We start from the raw sequence: 16,004 nt of genomic DNA, 5'->3' as shown, positions 1-16,004 counted from the left end.
AATTTAGGGTTTGATTTTGACCATCGGTACAATTTCAAGATTTTAAACAGACTTGATTTTGACCATCGGTACAATTTCAAGGTTTTAAACAGACTATACTCGGTTTCTTAACACGAAATCGAAGAAAAGAAACGGCTCTATTTTGCCAAAAAAAAAAAGCAGGAGTCTACATTTAAGTGCATCAAAACGAACGAGAACGGGAGGAGAGAATGAGAGGGGGAGAGGTTACCGTTCACAGCAAATGATTAACCTGCAATACGATGGTGGAAACTGCCAAAGTCAGGGAGCCCCGGTCACTACGTTCCAGGTACCCGCCTTAATGTTCTCTGTCGGTTGGGTCCATGGCCCACGCGCCAGGGCCTGGGACCTGTAAGGACAAGCACCCCCTGCTTTTTTGCGATGAAAATTAGTGGAAGCACGCGGACGTAGGAGGAGGAGGAGGAGGAGGGGAAGAGGGGCGTGCATGACACGTTCCTCTCACGAGAGCGCGCGTGCCGATTGCCGCGGGCTGTTCAAATGGTGGATTCCATGATGCTTAGTTGCACATCACCGGCGCCCGGCCGGCATCAGCATGCGCTTTTATATTACCGAATCTGTCGACCCCGCAGGCGCTTGGCTTCGTTAACCGTTCCGTAGCACGCCGCGTTCACATCATCACACGTAGTAGTAGACCTACTACTGTTTGTTTACCACACCGGTGATCCGAAACGCTGAACGTCGAGAAATGTCGGGTAGCAGTAGAGTAGGTGCGCGACCGAAAGGTCCAAAACGCATTCATCTGCTACGTACGCACGGAGCCTCAGCCAGGCAGTGACCACGCAGACACGGGGGCGATGCACGCGGATCTTCGCTCCCGTGAAGGCGTGGGCACTACCCGTCACCGGCGCGCGCACAACCGTAGCAGTGCCCCCACCCGTCCGTCCGACGCCTCACCGGCGCAATTACGGAGTCGCGCACTACCGGCGGCACCACTGCTAATCACGGCTCCCCGTGTCGCGCTAAAAAGCTTAATAAAACCCGGACCCCACCGTACGACCGACCGACCGACCGGACACACACAGCGAGCCAAAGGAAAGGAAAGGAAAGGAAAGGACTTCCCAAGACCCGCGGCCGCAGGGTGGGTTCACCGTTCACGGGCGGGCCTCACTCAGGCCACACTCCCACTCCCACTCCCCTCCACCACCGTCCGTCGTATCACCCCCGCCTCCACCGCGCCCCTCGCACGCCCATGGCGGAAGTAGTACTAGTAGCGCAGCACCAGCACGCGGCCGCGGGGGGCGGCGACGCGCTGGCGCTGGCGGCAATGCGTGGCCGCGGCGAGGTGGACACCTCCTCCCAGTTCGAGTCCGTGCGCCAGGCCGTCGGCCGCTTCGGCGGCGGCTCCGTCTCCCCGTGGCGCCACCCGCAGCCCCCGCCCTCGCCGCCGCCGCTCCAGCTCCGGCCAGAGGTCAGTCAGTCGCACCCCCACCCACCCTCCCTCCCTCCCACCCGCATCTATTATTTACAGCCTTTCGCTTTGCGACGCCGTGGCCGTCACATCCGCTTTCTTCCTTCCTCAAAGCGCTTTCGCATCCTCCGCGTTTTATAGCCGTCGCTTTCTCCCCGCGCCGTCTGCTTCCAAATCTCGCCGCCGGCCCTGCCCGCCCTACGCAAATCGCAGCCGCAAACATACGAGCTTCCTTTTCCGCGGGGTGGTTGTTGCGGCAGACCGTGACATGACGCCGTGGGGGCTCCGGGGATCGATCCATTTCATAATGGCGTTTAGTACCAGCAGGCAGCCTCGCCGGCCCGACGCTGCAAACTTTGCAGGTTGTAGTTAAGCTCGGCTATTGGATCTCGATGCTGATGGATTACCGGGTATGCATCCCTGAAAAATAATTGAGCCATGGCTTAGCATCGAGTGGCACTGCAAGGTTGGGTTGGTATGCCGCGGAGTCGCGGAGAAACTGTAAGAGCATGCCAATGGTGCCGGTGTAGCAGTAGCACTGGTGTAATTCCTGGGGCATCACATTCAGGATGCATTGCACACAGCAAAGCAAGTATACTGTGTACATTAACAGAGCAAGTGAAGTACACTACTCTGTTACTGTCCTTGACAGTAGTCCTTCTATCTACATTTGTACGCGTCGGCATTGATATTTCCCCCCAATAAAGATACTATGTATGGTGGATTGTGTAGTGAGGACGATTCGGTGTGAGATCAAGGCGACATGGTTGTTTTTGGCTCCAACACTGTTGTCACAAATATCTTGCTGCATTGACTTGAGTCTCAGATTGCTAGCTTTGCAGCGGCTCATCCTGCCTTTTTGTTTGCTGCTTGGTTCGCTATTGACTTCTGCATCACATTAAAAAGAAGGCTCTTGAACTGCATATGCATATCACATATTCATCTAGGAGTATTTGATAACGGGGTCATATTTTGCCAAACATACTGATCGTCTTCCTTATTCCATTGTCGGTTTTAACATACGGGTTTAAGTCATGTTCTTGTTATACATCTTTATTGTTTTAAACTTTTAATGAATAAGTTGATTTTGTTTCCGTGATCCCATTTCTTTCAGGAGGTAGAACTTATGAAAGTTGAGGAACAGACTGTCAAAGTCGAGATGGGGCTCTTTGTTAAGGAAAGCGAAACATTTAAAGTGCTGAAAGAGTTAGAGTCAACAAAGCAAGTTATTGATGACTTGAAGTTACAGATAGAGAAGGTAACATCAGAGTGTGGAAATGCAGCAAAATGCCATGCAGATACCATGAATATACATCCACCTCCTGATATAGAAGGGAAACTGGACGGCCACACCGAGCCACTGATCCAGAGCATAAATACCGTACAGTCTCCATTTACCACACTGATGAAGCTGAATCAGGCAAAAGCATTCCTGAACATGGATACTGTCAAGATGTTTAAGTGCCAGATAGAGGAGGAGAAAGCATCCCTTGAGAAAACCCGTGAAAGGTTGCAGTTGAATATGGAGAAAGCTTCAGCACTGGAAGCAGAGTTGAGCAAAACTGTCGCGCAGCTACAAGTCGCAAAAGACCCGAAACCTGTCCTTGAACCTTATGATATATGGCTGCAGATGAAGCAGTTGAACGCTGAAAAAGATAAGCACAGGAAGATGGTCGAGGATTCAAGATTGGAGATCGGTGAACTAACTTCCACAATTGAGCACACAAGGTCTAAGGCGAAGACTCTTCAGTTCAGGATCGTCATGGCCGAAAAATTGAAGGAAGCCTCAAGGACGGGGGAAGCTTTTGCCCTCGCGGAGATGGGAAAACGGGGCAACATGGAGGACCCAGAGAGTGCTACATCCGACGTCACACTTTCTGTCGAAGAACACTCCAAACTTGTGCGTGAAGCAGAAGAATCAGAGGTTGCCTCGAGGAACAGAATAGGCGCGGCAATGCAGGAGCTCGATCAGGCAAACGAGGGCAAGCTAGAACTTTTGGAAAGAGTGGACGAGGCAATGGCCGCCTTCGAGACCAGCAGGAAGGTCCTGGAGGAGGCCCTGAAGAGGGAGGAGGCCGCGAACAAAGCCAAGGTCGCAGCCGAAGATGCACTCCGGAGGCTGCGGTCCGACCAAATAATCCTGAACTGGCGACCGACCGGCAACAGCAACAGCAACAGCAGTAATGCTGTGAAGTTCAAGGCCTCAGCAACGCCGACAATACCACGGAAGTCCGGCACGGGGATCTACGACGTGAACGGCCTGAGCCTGGTGGCCACCACGCCCAAGAGCACCAAGGCCATGTCCATCGGGCAGATCCTGAGCATGAAGCTGGACTGCGAGTTCGAGACCGCCGCCACCGGGAAGAAGACCGCGGGGGCAGCGACGAAGAAGAAGAAGGTGTCGCTGGGGCAGATGCTGAGCCAGAAGTACGACATGTACTCGCCGATGAGGATCGACCACGACGGCGCGTCCCGCAAGCAGTTCCAACCCAGGAGGCGCAGGCTGGGGTTCGTGGTGTACGCGCTGCTCCTGGCCAGGCAGAAGCACAGGAAGAGGCAGCAGGCCCGGGCCTCCTCCTGCAGCGCCAAGGTCGTGTAGCGTTGTGGTTAGTTATCTTCCCAGACCGTAGTACTACTACTTTATTACGTACTACTTAGCTGCGTTATTTTACAGATGGAATAAAATGGAGTAATAGTGCCTGTGTAATTAGTCGGTACAGTGCTGTATATGCTAGTGTAATCAAGGTGGATGATTAGCAGCTGCTCCTGGTTCAGCCTACAATTTTGGTGTGTAAAACTATTTCTCCAGGGGCTCGCTGAGGAATACTTACCCAGGTTTGTTCATGGTTCGGAGCGTGGATGCGCCGCCGTGTGGCTTCCTCTTCCCTGTCCTGATCAAGGCGGATGATTAGCAGCTCCTCCTGCATCGCTCCGTGGTAATGGCCGCGCCCGCCTCGCAGCCATGGGCGCCTCCTCGTTCCAATACGTGGCCCTCGACTTCTCCGGCACATCGCTGGATCCTGGCAGTCTCACAATACAAGTCGCTGAATCACGGTGCCGGCGTTGACAGAGACGATCTGCGCGCGGCACCGAGGCAAAACAAATCTTGCCGGTTGGAGATTGGAGAGAGTTGGGGGGAGGGACTTTCTCTTGTTTTTTTAAGGCTATACTTGCTCTTGTTTTCTTAGACAACCTCGCGAAACCTTTTTTCAATCGTCACAATGTTTACATGAAAGAAAGGAATACCATCGGGCTGGCCTAATCAAACACGTCGACCGGGACGTAAATTTAATGAATGTTTCGCTAAACTTGTGAGCCTCAACATTTGAGCTCCTACATTCATGAACTAAATGACAACAAAGAAAAATGGATAATTGTTCCTTGATCTCTTTGATGATCGCCTCAGAAGTAGCTCACTTCCCTTTTCAATTTCAGCAACAACATCTCTTTTACAATCAAAATCCAACTGGAGCAATACCTTTTCGAATTGCCAAAGTCTCCAGGGTCGCAGGGTCACCAATATTAGACACCATGGCAGAAGCTCCAAGGGAAAGTTCATTCTGGTCGCTGCTTACCACTCCAACAGACCCAAAATGCCCTCCCCGATTATTCACTTTCGAATGATTATCTGGTGGTGCAATCTTTTTAAAAAGGTTCACCTTATCTTAAGAAGACAAAAAGGAAAGAAAAATAAAATAAAAGGGCGAACCAAGCCGTGGAACGAAAAAAACAAATGAAGTATGCTTGCATAAACGGTTGAGTGGGAAATGTCTGGTGCACCGGTGCATTTGGTGCTACCAGTGCGCTCGATTGAAATTAGCCATTCTACGAAAGTTAAACAGATCTGAAAATTAATTGTATTGTAGAGGCAACAAAAAATATATATCATATCCAAATTTGAAACATAATATGAGAATGAAAACTAAAAAAATTCATTGATGATAAAGAAATGGTCTCAATTCAAGGCCCAACATTAGATACTATTCACATCGTTCAATGTTCCCTTTTTACTTGGATCAGAAATTCTAAACCATGATAGATGCATAACATACTTACATTCTCACAAAATATCATTATTTTTTAACACTTAAAATGCAATTACGGTGACTACGTGCATCGGTGGCACCAAATGTCCCGGTGCAACAGATACATTCCCGCGATTGAGTTGGCCTGGTGTTTGCTGCGCATTCTCTGGAAGATGAGGTCGCAAGTTCGAACCCCTCGGAAAGTTGCAATACCTTTTTTGAAAAAACTTAACGGAAAAAGAAAATTGACCGGCTTAGAGCAGAGCAGTAATGTGCGTCCGTGAAGAAATGGACGCTTGAAGCATTGATTAGGAAATGACTATAAGAAGTTTTTTCCTGAGACACATATGCATATAAGAAGCACGCCTGCTAGAATGCCTCACATTTACTGACTTACGTATCCAGATTTTTCGATTCTTGAAAACAAACGTAACCAGTTTTTTTTTCCTTTTTGTCTATTTTGCTTGTTTTTATTTCAGACTTTACATTAGTAAGTCTTTTGAAAACTTGTCCCACCTTTAAAAAATGTTCATCTAGTGTAAAAACATTTTCGCATAGCTTTTTAGAAAATGACAATAACATGTAAAATATGTTTCAGACATTAAAAAATGATCACGTATTTCATTTTTTCGCCAGTAAAAAAATGTACTTGACATTAGAATCATGCATTTCAAAAATATATTTGGGATGTGTTTGAAAAATGTTTATGAAATGTAAAACAAAGTTTGTGTAGTTTCAAAGTATGGTTCATGCCATTAAAAAAGTCAGGGTTTTTATCATTTATGCCACTAATTGTGTGCCACCTTTCAGTTTTGCCATTAGAAATTACAACTGCTAAAAAATACCCTCGTTTTGTGAGATTCTTGCTTAAAAATGGCACCGATATCTCAAAAATGCCATCTTCCATTAGATGTTCGCTCAAAAATGCCATTAAACATTATTATTATCAGGTCAAACTCGTTAACCATGTCCATGTTATGTGACGAAAATACCTTTATACACACATGCCAGCTCCCTCTATCTCACGATGATAATTATGGACACCACTTGTCACGAGTAAGAAATCGAATAATTTTAGGGAAAAATAAGAACGTTGTTAGGATCAAGTGCGACCCACGTTTTATTGTAGTGAGATAGAGGAAGAGCTGGCATGTTGATCTATAGGTATTTTTGTCATTATAAGATGGCAAACGAGGTTTAAGCTACATTAATGGTGTCTAGTGGTATTTTTGAACACGGGCCTAACGAAGCGATGATATTTTTGAGCAATTGAATTTCCTAACAGCAAAACTAAGTAGTGAGACACAACCAGTGGCATAACTGATAAAACCCTAAAAGGTTATACTAAAAATGTTTGAATATGTATTTGGAAAAATATAAAACGTGCATAAAAGATGTTTTATATGTACACAAAGAATGTACAATGTGTATACAATAAGTAGACATCAATATATACATATATATTTTTGAAAAAATGTTGAATGTGTGCAAAAACAATGTTCATTATTTTTTCCAACATGTGTGAAAAAATACAGACATCTAAACATATATTATAAACAATAATCATGCATAAATATATATTAAACATACATTAAAAAACATCACGATGTATATGAAAAATATAAATGTGTATGAAAAAAGTAGACATCAAAACATATGTTAATCATGTATTTGTAATAATTTTAAACATGGATAGAAAACATTTTAGATATATACCAAAATTATATAATATGTATGAAAATAAGTGTAAAAATATATGTTTGTAAAAATTGTAATCATGTATTTGAAATGATGTTAATCATGTATAAACAATGTTACCAAAAATGTTAATCATGGATAAAATATGCTCGTAATATATACCAAAAATGCACACAATGTATAGAAAAAGTTAGATATCAAAACTTATATTTGAAAAATCATTATCATTTAAAAATGTAAAACATATAAAAGAATGCTATTGATGAATTAGAAAATGTAAAATATGTATGAAAAGGAGGAAAAAGGAGGAAAAGCAAAGAAAATGGAGGAAAAAAAACTAAACCAAAAAAGAAAATTGAAGGAAACCATAGACAACCTATGCAATCAGTGAAAACTAAGAACACAACAAATAAACGTGGTGGGCCTGCCCATTAGGCTCACGGGAGAGGCGAGCCAGTGTTATGTGTCACAGTAAGCGAGGCATCAAAATGAGTAATTAACAGTGTCCTTGCAAAGGCGACTTCCACCTTTCCTGCTGGTGACAAATGGCGAAATCGTAGAAGCATAACTGTGCTAAGGAATAGCACATGATGATAGAGGGAAAAAAACACATCCTTTGCTTCCCATTTTTTCCAGTTTCGTTATTCCTTCTCTTGCTTTTCATTTTTTGGGTTTCCTTTTTTCTTGAATTTAGTTTCAAAGATCTTCAATTACCATTGCAAGGCGTGCCACTTATTTTTTTAATCAAACTCTTAATTAGTGCCTCGCAAAAAGAAACTCTTAATTAGTGATTTCGGCGGAGTTGGCGGACCTGGACTTTTGCAGGCCGTGGTAATCCGGGCCGAATGTGACAAACAGAAGGTGATGGGCCGCGTCTTCAGGAAAATACCAGCGGCCCAGATCCAAGTGGTCCAAAGCGACAGGACCCGCCTCGTAGACGTATAAATTCCGCGGCCCATGAATTGATCCGTGGGTCCGACACGTGGTCCGGTCAGGGGTCCAGGCTCCAGAGCGCGCGAAAACGCACCCTTCCCGCCAACATCTCCCGCCCCCTCCCGCCAAAAACGCGGCCCCTATCGTCCCCAAATCCAAACCCCTCCCCAGACCCAGCCGCCACATTCCCCCACTCGCATCTCCCGCCCTCCCCTCCCATCTCCGAACCAGCGGCGGCGGCGGCGGCGGCGGCAGCCATGGACGTCAACGAGGAGGCCATGGCGGCGAACAAGCGCGCCTTCCTCGACTTCCTCGACCAAGACGTAAGCGCGCATCTCCCCTCCGCCCCTTGCTCCTTCTCCCCCCCGGCCCGCTCGCCCGGCTCCGGCATGACGTTTTCTCTCCATATCTCGCTTCCGCAGGTCGGGAAGGGGGTGTACATGCAGGCCGTGCGCGACATGGTGCAGAGCAAGCGCCACCGGCTCACCATCGGCATGGACGACCTCCGCAACCACAACCTCGACCTCGCCCGCAGGTCAGCTCCCCCTCCCCCTTTCTCCTCCGCTCGTGCGGCGGCCGATTAGCTCGGTCGATTCGGTGGTTGACCCTCTTTTGTTGCGTCTGTAGGGTGATACGGAACCCCGGGGATTTCATGCAGCCGGCCTCGGACGCCGTGACGGAGGTGGCCAGGAACCTGGATCCCAAGTTCCTCAAGGAAGGGGAGCGCGTGCTGGTGGGGTTCACCGGCCCGTTCGGCTTCCACAGGGTCACGCCCAGGGACCTCATGTCCTCCTTCATCGGGACCATGGTCTGCGTCGAGGGCATCGTCACCAAATGTAACTGAATCCCCTTCTGCCGACCACAATCTGGTTTTATACCGTTCAGTTCATGTGATTCCTGATGCTATCTAGTATCAGTATTATTAAACCCTGGTCAGAAATTATCTGATAATTTTTCCTTACGTTCTAGCATTTCTCTTGCTCGTGGACAATAGATTTAGTGTTGAAATCGTGCTAAAAGTGTTGAAATCGTGGTAAATGCCAAATAAATAGATAATGGGATAAAACTATTGCCAGTATTAGGTTTATGGCAGTACAGATGTACTACCAAAATGAGAATGTTAAGCTTTCTCAGACACCTGATGTACATTAGACATCTAGTTTTGCACTTGTGGGTATAGTGCAGCCAATTTAGCTGTCCATATGGCAGTCTATGTGTAGCTAACTAGGTATGTCATTTTCCTGCGCTAGCATCTGCATAATTCATGAGCATTTTATTTTTAAGACACCATAAATTATTTTGTAGTGCCTTTACTCCCTGAGGCTAATGTTCTTTTAATTTCTAAAAAAAATTCAGGCTCGTTGGTGAGGCCGAAGGTTGTTAAGAGTGTGCACTACTGCCCTGCTACCGCGGCTTTTATGTCTCGTGAATACAGGGACATCACATCTTTTGTAGGCTTACCTACTGGTTCAGTTTATCCAACAAGGGTATGCTCTTATCTTCTACTTCCATTTATTTTGATCCAAGGAAGCCTCCTCCATGTTGTGTTTGCAACCCTAAAATCTGAATTGATTAGGATGAAAATGGCAACTTGTTGGTCACCGAGTATGGGATGTGTCAATATAAGGATCACCAGACATTGTCCATGCAAGAGGTGCCTGAAAATGCTGCCCCAGGACAGCTCCCAAGAACTGTGGATGTTATTGTAGAAGATGATCTTGTAGATTGTTGCAAGCCAGGTGATCGTGTCTCAATTGTTGGTCTATACAAGGCTCTCCCAGGGAAAAGCAAGGGCAGTGTTAGTGGTGTCTTCAGGTTAGTTTATCTACAACCTTCACATAAGGCAGATTAAATTTATCTATTTTGCGTGATCTGATGTGGTTCTGTATTACTATACCTACAGGACTGTCCTTATTGCGAATAATGTTTCACTTCTGAACAAAGAGGCAAATGCACCTGTCTATACTCGGGAAGATCTGAAGCGGATGAAAGAAATATCAAGGAGAAATGACACATTTGACTTGCTGGGGAATTCACTTGCTCCATCAATTTATGGCCATATCTGGATAAAGAAGGCAGTTGTACTCTTAATGCTTGGTGGTGTTGAGAAGAATTTGAAGAATGGCACTCACTTGAGAGGGTTGGTGTTTATACATCAGATAATTGCTGCTGCTATATGTTTTCATTGGTTGTAATGCCCATCATGCATCTTTCATATGTAGAGATATAAACATGATGATGGTGGGAGATCCTTCCGTTGCCAAGTCCCAGCTTCTCAGAGCTGTTATGAACATAGCCCCTTTGGCTATCTCAACAACTGGAAGGGGTTCATCTGGTGTTGGTTTGACTGCTGCTGTCACTTCTGACCAAGAGACTGGTAAGTTGCTGAAAGTTGTCCATGCACTTATGTTTGGTCTTTGTACAAGTTCTAACCAAATGTCTGTCCAGGGGAAAGAAGGCTTGAGGCTGGTGCCATGGTTCTTGCTGATCGTGGTGTTGTCTGCATTGATGAGTTTGATAAGATGAATGATCAAGACCGAGTTGCTATACATGAAGTTATGGAACAGCAAACTGTGACCATTGCCAAGGCAGGAATACATGCATCGCTGAATGCGAGGTGTAGTGTAATTGCTGCAGCAAATCCAATATATGGATCTGTAAGTTCTTGCAGTTTCTTTTCTGTGCTGTTAATGACATTCTACTGGTAAATTTTATGTTTCTGATGATAATATTTGGTTGCATGACAGTATGATCGTTCAATAACACCAACAAAGAACATTGGGCTTCCAGATTCACTGCTCTCTCGTTTTGATTTGCTTTTTATTGTTCTTGATCAAATGGATGCTGAGATCGATCGCCAGATTTCAGAACATGTTGCACGGATGCATAGATACTGTGCTGATGATGGAGGTAATTTTGTGGTTTACATGGCAGTGAGATTTATTTCAGGGGATTCCAGTTCTTTCCAAGTGCTAAGTTGAATAAAATAAACCTGTTAACTGCAGGAGCAAGGTCCTTTGATAAAGAAGGATATGCTGAAGAAGATGGTGATGCCAATGCAGCCATATTTGTTAAATATGATAGAATGCTACATGGGCAGGATAGAAGACGGGGCAAGAAGGCCAAACAGGACAGGCTGACCATCAAATTTCTGAAGAAATATATACATTATGCGAAGAATCTTATTCAGCCTAGGCTCACTGATGAGGTAACTTTGCATATGAGATGAGATGTTCTTCTAGTCTATCAGCTCCATTTGATGTTAGTAATGTGTATAACTAGTAGCAGTACCCACTGCCTCCATCATTTAGTACAATCTCTGATTGCAGTTATGCTGTGTACAATACTACTTTTCTCTTCAGAACACTATATTTTTGGTAGCCTTTTCCATTGCATGAAACCGATTTTTTCATGTGTTGACATATTACTCCTTTTATTCCATAAGAAAAGGCACATAAGTTTAAGGTATTTATGAAAGTGTAAGAATTTAGCATGTAAGCATGGATATTGTTCTACCTATCCTGCAAAATACTTTGGTGTCATGTTTTTTCACTTATTTTGTAAGCATACTATAAGTGAAAATTTAGTCAATGTCTGCATTGGAAACTATGAAAAGTCAAATGTGCCTTATATTTTAGAATTGGGGGAGTCGCCTGCCATAGCATATGAGGACAGCAACAATGTGTGTAAAAAAGACTCATTAGCTATAGAATCTAAACATTTTTTGCTCTTCCAGGCATCTGACCATATTGCAACTACCTATGCTGAGCTCAGAGATGGTAGTGCAAATGCAAAGGTGAGCATGGGTCCTTTCTTGTTTATGGTATGTGTTTATAGTTGTCACTGCCTCATCCTTATGTTTTTATAGTCTGGTGGAGGTACCCTTCCAATTACTGCCAGGACACTGGAAACAATAATTCGTCTATCTACTGCCCATGCAAAGATGAAACTGAGACATGAGGTATTTTGCTCCGTACAAATCCAATTACCAAAGCAAGTTACCTGCAACAATTATCTAGACAAGCAAAGTGCTTGTGATGCTTGTTTAAAAAATTATGCTGCCGTTCTATTTTTGGAAATAGCTGCATTCATTTTGAAGGATAGCAGACACATGATATTTTTCCTTGAGAAAATATAATGATGTGACCTGTATCTTGTTGCAGGTTCTGAAAATTGATGTTGAGGCTGCACTGCAAGTTCTGAATTTTGCAATATTCCATAAGGAATTGACTGACATGGAAGACCGTGAGCAGAGAGAGACTGAGAAACAACAAGATGCAGGTGCAGGTGGTGATAATGTAGATGGGCCTGGAGGAGCAAGTGGTGGCAATGCCGACGTCCATGGAAGGTGAGTTTGCAGCTTTATGCAGTGTTAAGTGTTCTATTCCCTCTTGTTGGAAATAAGTGTTGTATGGCACTTATTTCTGATCGGAGGGAGTATTAATTAAGATCTGAATCATCCTTTTTAACATTGAAATGGTCCTCCCTCCATTGGACTTTCCAAGAAAGTAGTCTGTCTCTATTCAACTACTCTTGGGAATTATTTTGTTTGATAATTTAACTCCATCCAGCTTCATTGATGTACTATGAATGTTAAATGGAGATTACTAATGCCACATATTAGGATGTTTTTTGTTGACATGCAATCCAATCAGCACGTAGAAGATAGAACAACTCCACTTTACAGAGCCTTAGTTTTCACTGAAGTACTCATACTTTTTTATAAAGAGAGCTTTACTGAATACTCAGAAAACAGCTACTCCCTCCTTCAAGAAATATAAGAGCGTATAGATCACTAGTTATCTAAACGCTCTTATATTTCTTAACGGAGGGTGTACAATTATAACAGACCAATGGCGTGACCTCCCCCCCCCCCCCCCCACAGACACAGAGCAAAACCAGCTCATAAAGCACTCTATTGATTTGCTTTTGAAAAGACAGCTTGTCTCTAATACTACATCCTTGTGTTTTTTTGCACTCCTCCCAGCTCTGGCAACGACCCAATGGATGTGGATGGAGGCTCAGGCAATGCATCAAATGATCAGGATGTTTCTTCACAGAGGTTAGTGCACTACCTAGAACTTGCAAAATCTGAACCTTAGTGTTTGATTGTTCTTTTGTGGCTGAATTGTTTTGGTTACCTTGTGATTTTGTAATGTGCAGAATGGAAGCATTTGAGGCGATTCTTGGACAGCATGTGCTTGCAAATCATGTTGATCAAATGTCCATTGATGAAGTTGAGCAAACAGTCAACAGAGATGCAGCTGTTGCTTACACTAGAGGACAAGTAGAGTTCATCCTGGAGGTATGAAAAAGCTCGTTTCAGTTCAGGACTTCTTCAGTCAGTTTAGACTTGCTTTACTAAATTCCATTTCCCTTTGTTTCAGAGGATGCAAGATGCAAACAGGATAATGATTCGGGATGGCATTGTCCGCATCATCTAATCGCAACATGGTTCGACATTGGACAAGCTGATTGTGGCATGCTTTGTCCTGATCTGTTCTCCGGGTTGTCTGAACTCCGTGAGGTTTCGTGGAAACTATTAATCTGGAGCCGAGCTGTCTGTTGATGTACTTTGTATCTTGATTTTATCAGTCGGGTTTAAATTTGATGGTACTTTTTTTTATTAATGTAATGTACCGTCTTACCTAGTGATACCTAGTCCCTGATTATGTGTGGTTTGCATGATTCAATGCAATTAAATTACTTGAACCAGGCACATACATCAGCAACTGTCACAAGAAATGTCCTGATTTGTTGCTGCTATCAACGTGTTGCTATTGACATAATAGCATCGGTTGCATCTGATGCTTCCACTGTTTGCTGTGATCATCAGCACAACGTCTTGGTTGCTGAAGAGCAACTAATAAAAAAGTAGCAAATGCTTGTAGTTTCATAAAATCATAACGTTGTCATGTATTATCAGAAACACAAGGAGACGCGTGAATGATAAAACAAACCAATCGGAGAATCTTACAGAAACTAGATGACAATCCGAAGAGCCATGCACCATATCTGTGTATTCAAAAACAATCTTACAGAAATGGAACAGAACAATGCATCTAGGTGAGAATTACAAGCACAATTACAAGTCTAAGAGAATGTTAATATGAACCACAAGCAAATTTGGTTCTGTGTCTCACCATAATACTCTTCTTCAACCCACTAACAGAAAAGACGAGGTGGGACGGTCGCAAATATTTCTGCATCAAACTCAAGAGTACCCTTCTTTCCTTCCCTCGCCACCAATTTCAGCACTCCATAGTCTTTCTTTGTAACTTTTGTTAGAATTAATTAACATGCGATTAATTAAGGGGGAATCTCCCCTTGTCTAACCGGAGGCAGTTGCCTGCTTGGCAACCGTTGCGTCGGTCGTCTCCTCCCCGAACAGACACCTCTCATGATCGGTCACGTCTGTTCCATCTGTATAAATACCTTGATTATCTAATGAAAGAGGAATCAGTTGGGTTACTGTTCATTGCTTGTCTCTCATTTTATTTCAACACGTTATCAGCACCTAGTTTCTACCGAAAGCAAAATAGAACAGAATCGAAGGAGAATTGAGTGCCGGTGAGGATGGCCGTCGCTGCTATCTTATTGCCGCTATGGTGGTCACCACCACCAAGCCGACAGGCACCACGCCGCTGCACGCGGCCCGTCGTTGTCACCGCACCAATGGACTCGACCCTGGTGCCGTTGCTCCTCATCTCCCCCAGATGAACAAGGGACTCGATCCCTGGCTGGTGAGCGTGCCCCCACCTCCGCTGACGCCCGACTTCAACCTTCTGACGGGCTACGCCCTGCGACAAGTTTGCTCGGGGCAACGACTCCATTCCCGCGGCCCCGCTCCGCCCGTGCAGCCCACGCCGTTGACGTCTCCATTCCAGCGGTTGTTGAGACTAAAGCCAAAGTCATGGTTGTCGATGTGAACATTGTCAAGCCATCACGCCTGCGCCGGCCTCAAGCGCTCGTCGATGTCATGGCCCTCGGCCTTCTGCTCACGAGCCCGCCGTTGAGCAGCCGCGCTGGTACAGGGGAGCAGCAGAGGCCCTCGGGCTCTCAAATGATGTCTCCAACGACGTCGTTCCCGGCACCCACCTCCAGCCTCCAACACTCTCGACATCTGAGAAGAACAGGCGCTCCGGCGTCGCCTTCACCACTCACCATGCGTTCAGACGGTTTGCAACACATTGCAAATAACCTGTCAGATTCATTTACTGAATATAAAGGTGTCACACAATCGTACAATCCTGGCAAAGTACGCCTGAAAGAGTGGAGGTACCAGCAAAAACCACTCCACTCCCCGTTCGATGCAACAGGGGGAGATGTATGACAAAAGTACATCAGGATTCAGCTTCCCGCAAGCAAGGATATCAAGGCATGTGAATCAGTAAATGCAAGTCAACTTCACGTTCACAGACACCTAATGGGTAGTATACCCAGTGGATAGGAAACCTCCACCAACCCAGGTCATAGTACACACATTGACTGGGACATCGGAATACCCGACTCAGTCGCATTGGGAAATCACGAGCAGTCACCATGGATAACGATATTTCCATGAACTATATACTGATATATAGATTCTGGAGAATCATATAACCGGAAGTCTACAATTGTTGACATACATTTCTCAACTAGATTGCAAAACCTTTCACATGATTCGGATCTAAAGACCATGGCCATGGCAAAGTGTGAACAACACTCGGATTGAACTCAAGCAAAGGGTATGATCTAGGAAGAAATAATCTTGCTCAACAATGGAAAGGTATTCATAAGCAATACCTACACCAGTTTTCTTCTGGAAACAAAATTGAGAACAATGAGGTGGTGAAACAAAGAGCAAGTATTGTAGCACAGGGGTTCACGCAGATACCCGACTATTCTCCAGAGGTGGAATC

At 45.0% G+C, this 16,004-nt stretch overlaps 2 protein-coding genes across 3 annotated transcripts; both read left to right on the top strand.

Moving 5' to 3' along the window:
* Positions 1–1,125: 1,125 nt before the first annotated feature.
* On the top strand, positions 1,126–4,291 carry LOC123444766 (WEB family protein At2g38370-like). 2 transcript variants are annotated; one of them, XM_045121606.1, is made up of 2 exons: positions 1,126–1,447; positions 2,562–4,291. In XM_045121606.1, the coding sequence occupies exons 1-2, from the start codon at positions 1,229–1,231 to the stop codon at positions 4,044–4,046; spliced, it is 1,704 nt and encodes a 567-aa protein (XP_044977541.1). In that variant the 5' UTR covers positions 1,126–1,228; the 3' UTR covers positions 4,047–4,291. The 2 variants fall into 2 exon arrangements, with proteins under 2 accessions (XP_044977541.1, XP_044977550.1); XM_045121615.1 differs by lacking the exon at positions 1,126–1,447 and adding an exon at positions 1,825–1,857.
* Positions 4,292–8,266: 3,975 nt separating this feature from the next.
* Positions 8,267–13,815, top strand: LOC123444757 (DNA replication licensing factor MCM3 homolog 3). Its single transcript, XM_045121594.1, has 16 exons — positions 8,267–8,426; positions 8,526–8,638; positions 8,731–8,939; positions 9,460–9,590; positions 9,680–9,918; positions 10,007–10,243; positions 10,326–10,480; positions 10,552–10,760; positions 10,851–11,013; positions 11,109–11,311; positions 11,840–11,899; positions 11,972–12,064; positions 12,267–12,451; positions 13,091–13,165; positions 13,267–13,408; positions 13,491–13,815. The coding sequence occupies exons 1-16, from the start codon at positions 8,361–8,363 to the stop codon at positions 13,545–13,547; spliced, it is 2,337 nt and encodes a 778-aa protein (XP_044977529.1). The 5' UTR covers positions 8,267–8,360; the 3' UTR covers positions 13,548–13,815.
* Positions 13,816–16,004: the final 2,189 nt, after the last annotated feature.

The sequence above is a fragment of the Hordeum vulgare genome, chromosome 1H, assembly GCF_904849725.1.
Source record: "Hordeum vulgare subsp. vulgare chromosome 1H, MorexV3_pseudomolecules_assembly, whole genome shotgun sequence".
NCBI classification, from domain to species: domain Eukaryota; kingdom Viridiplantae; phylum Streptophyta; class Magnoliopsida; order Poales; family Poaceae; genus Hordeum; species Hordeum vulgare.
This window is presented reverse-complemented; position numbering and strand designations above follow the sequence as displayed.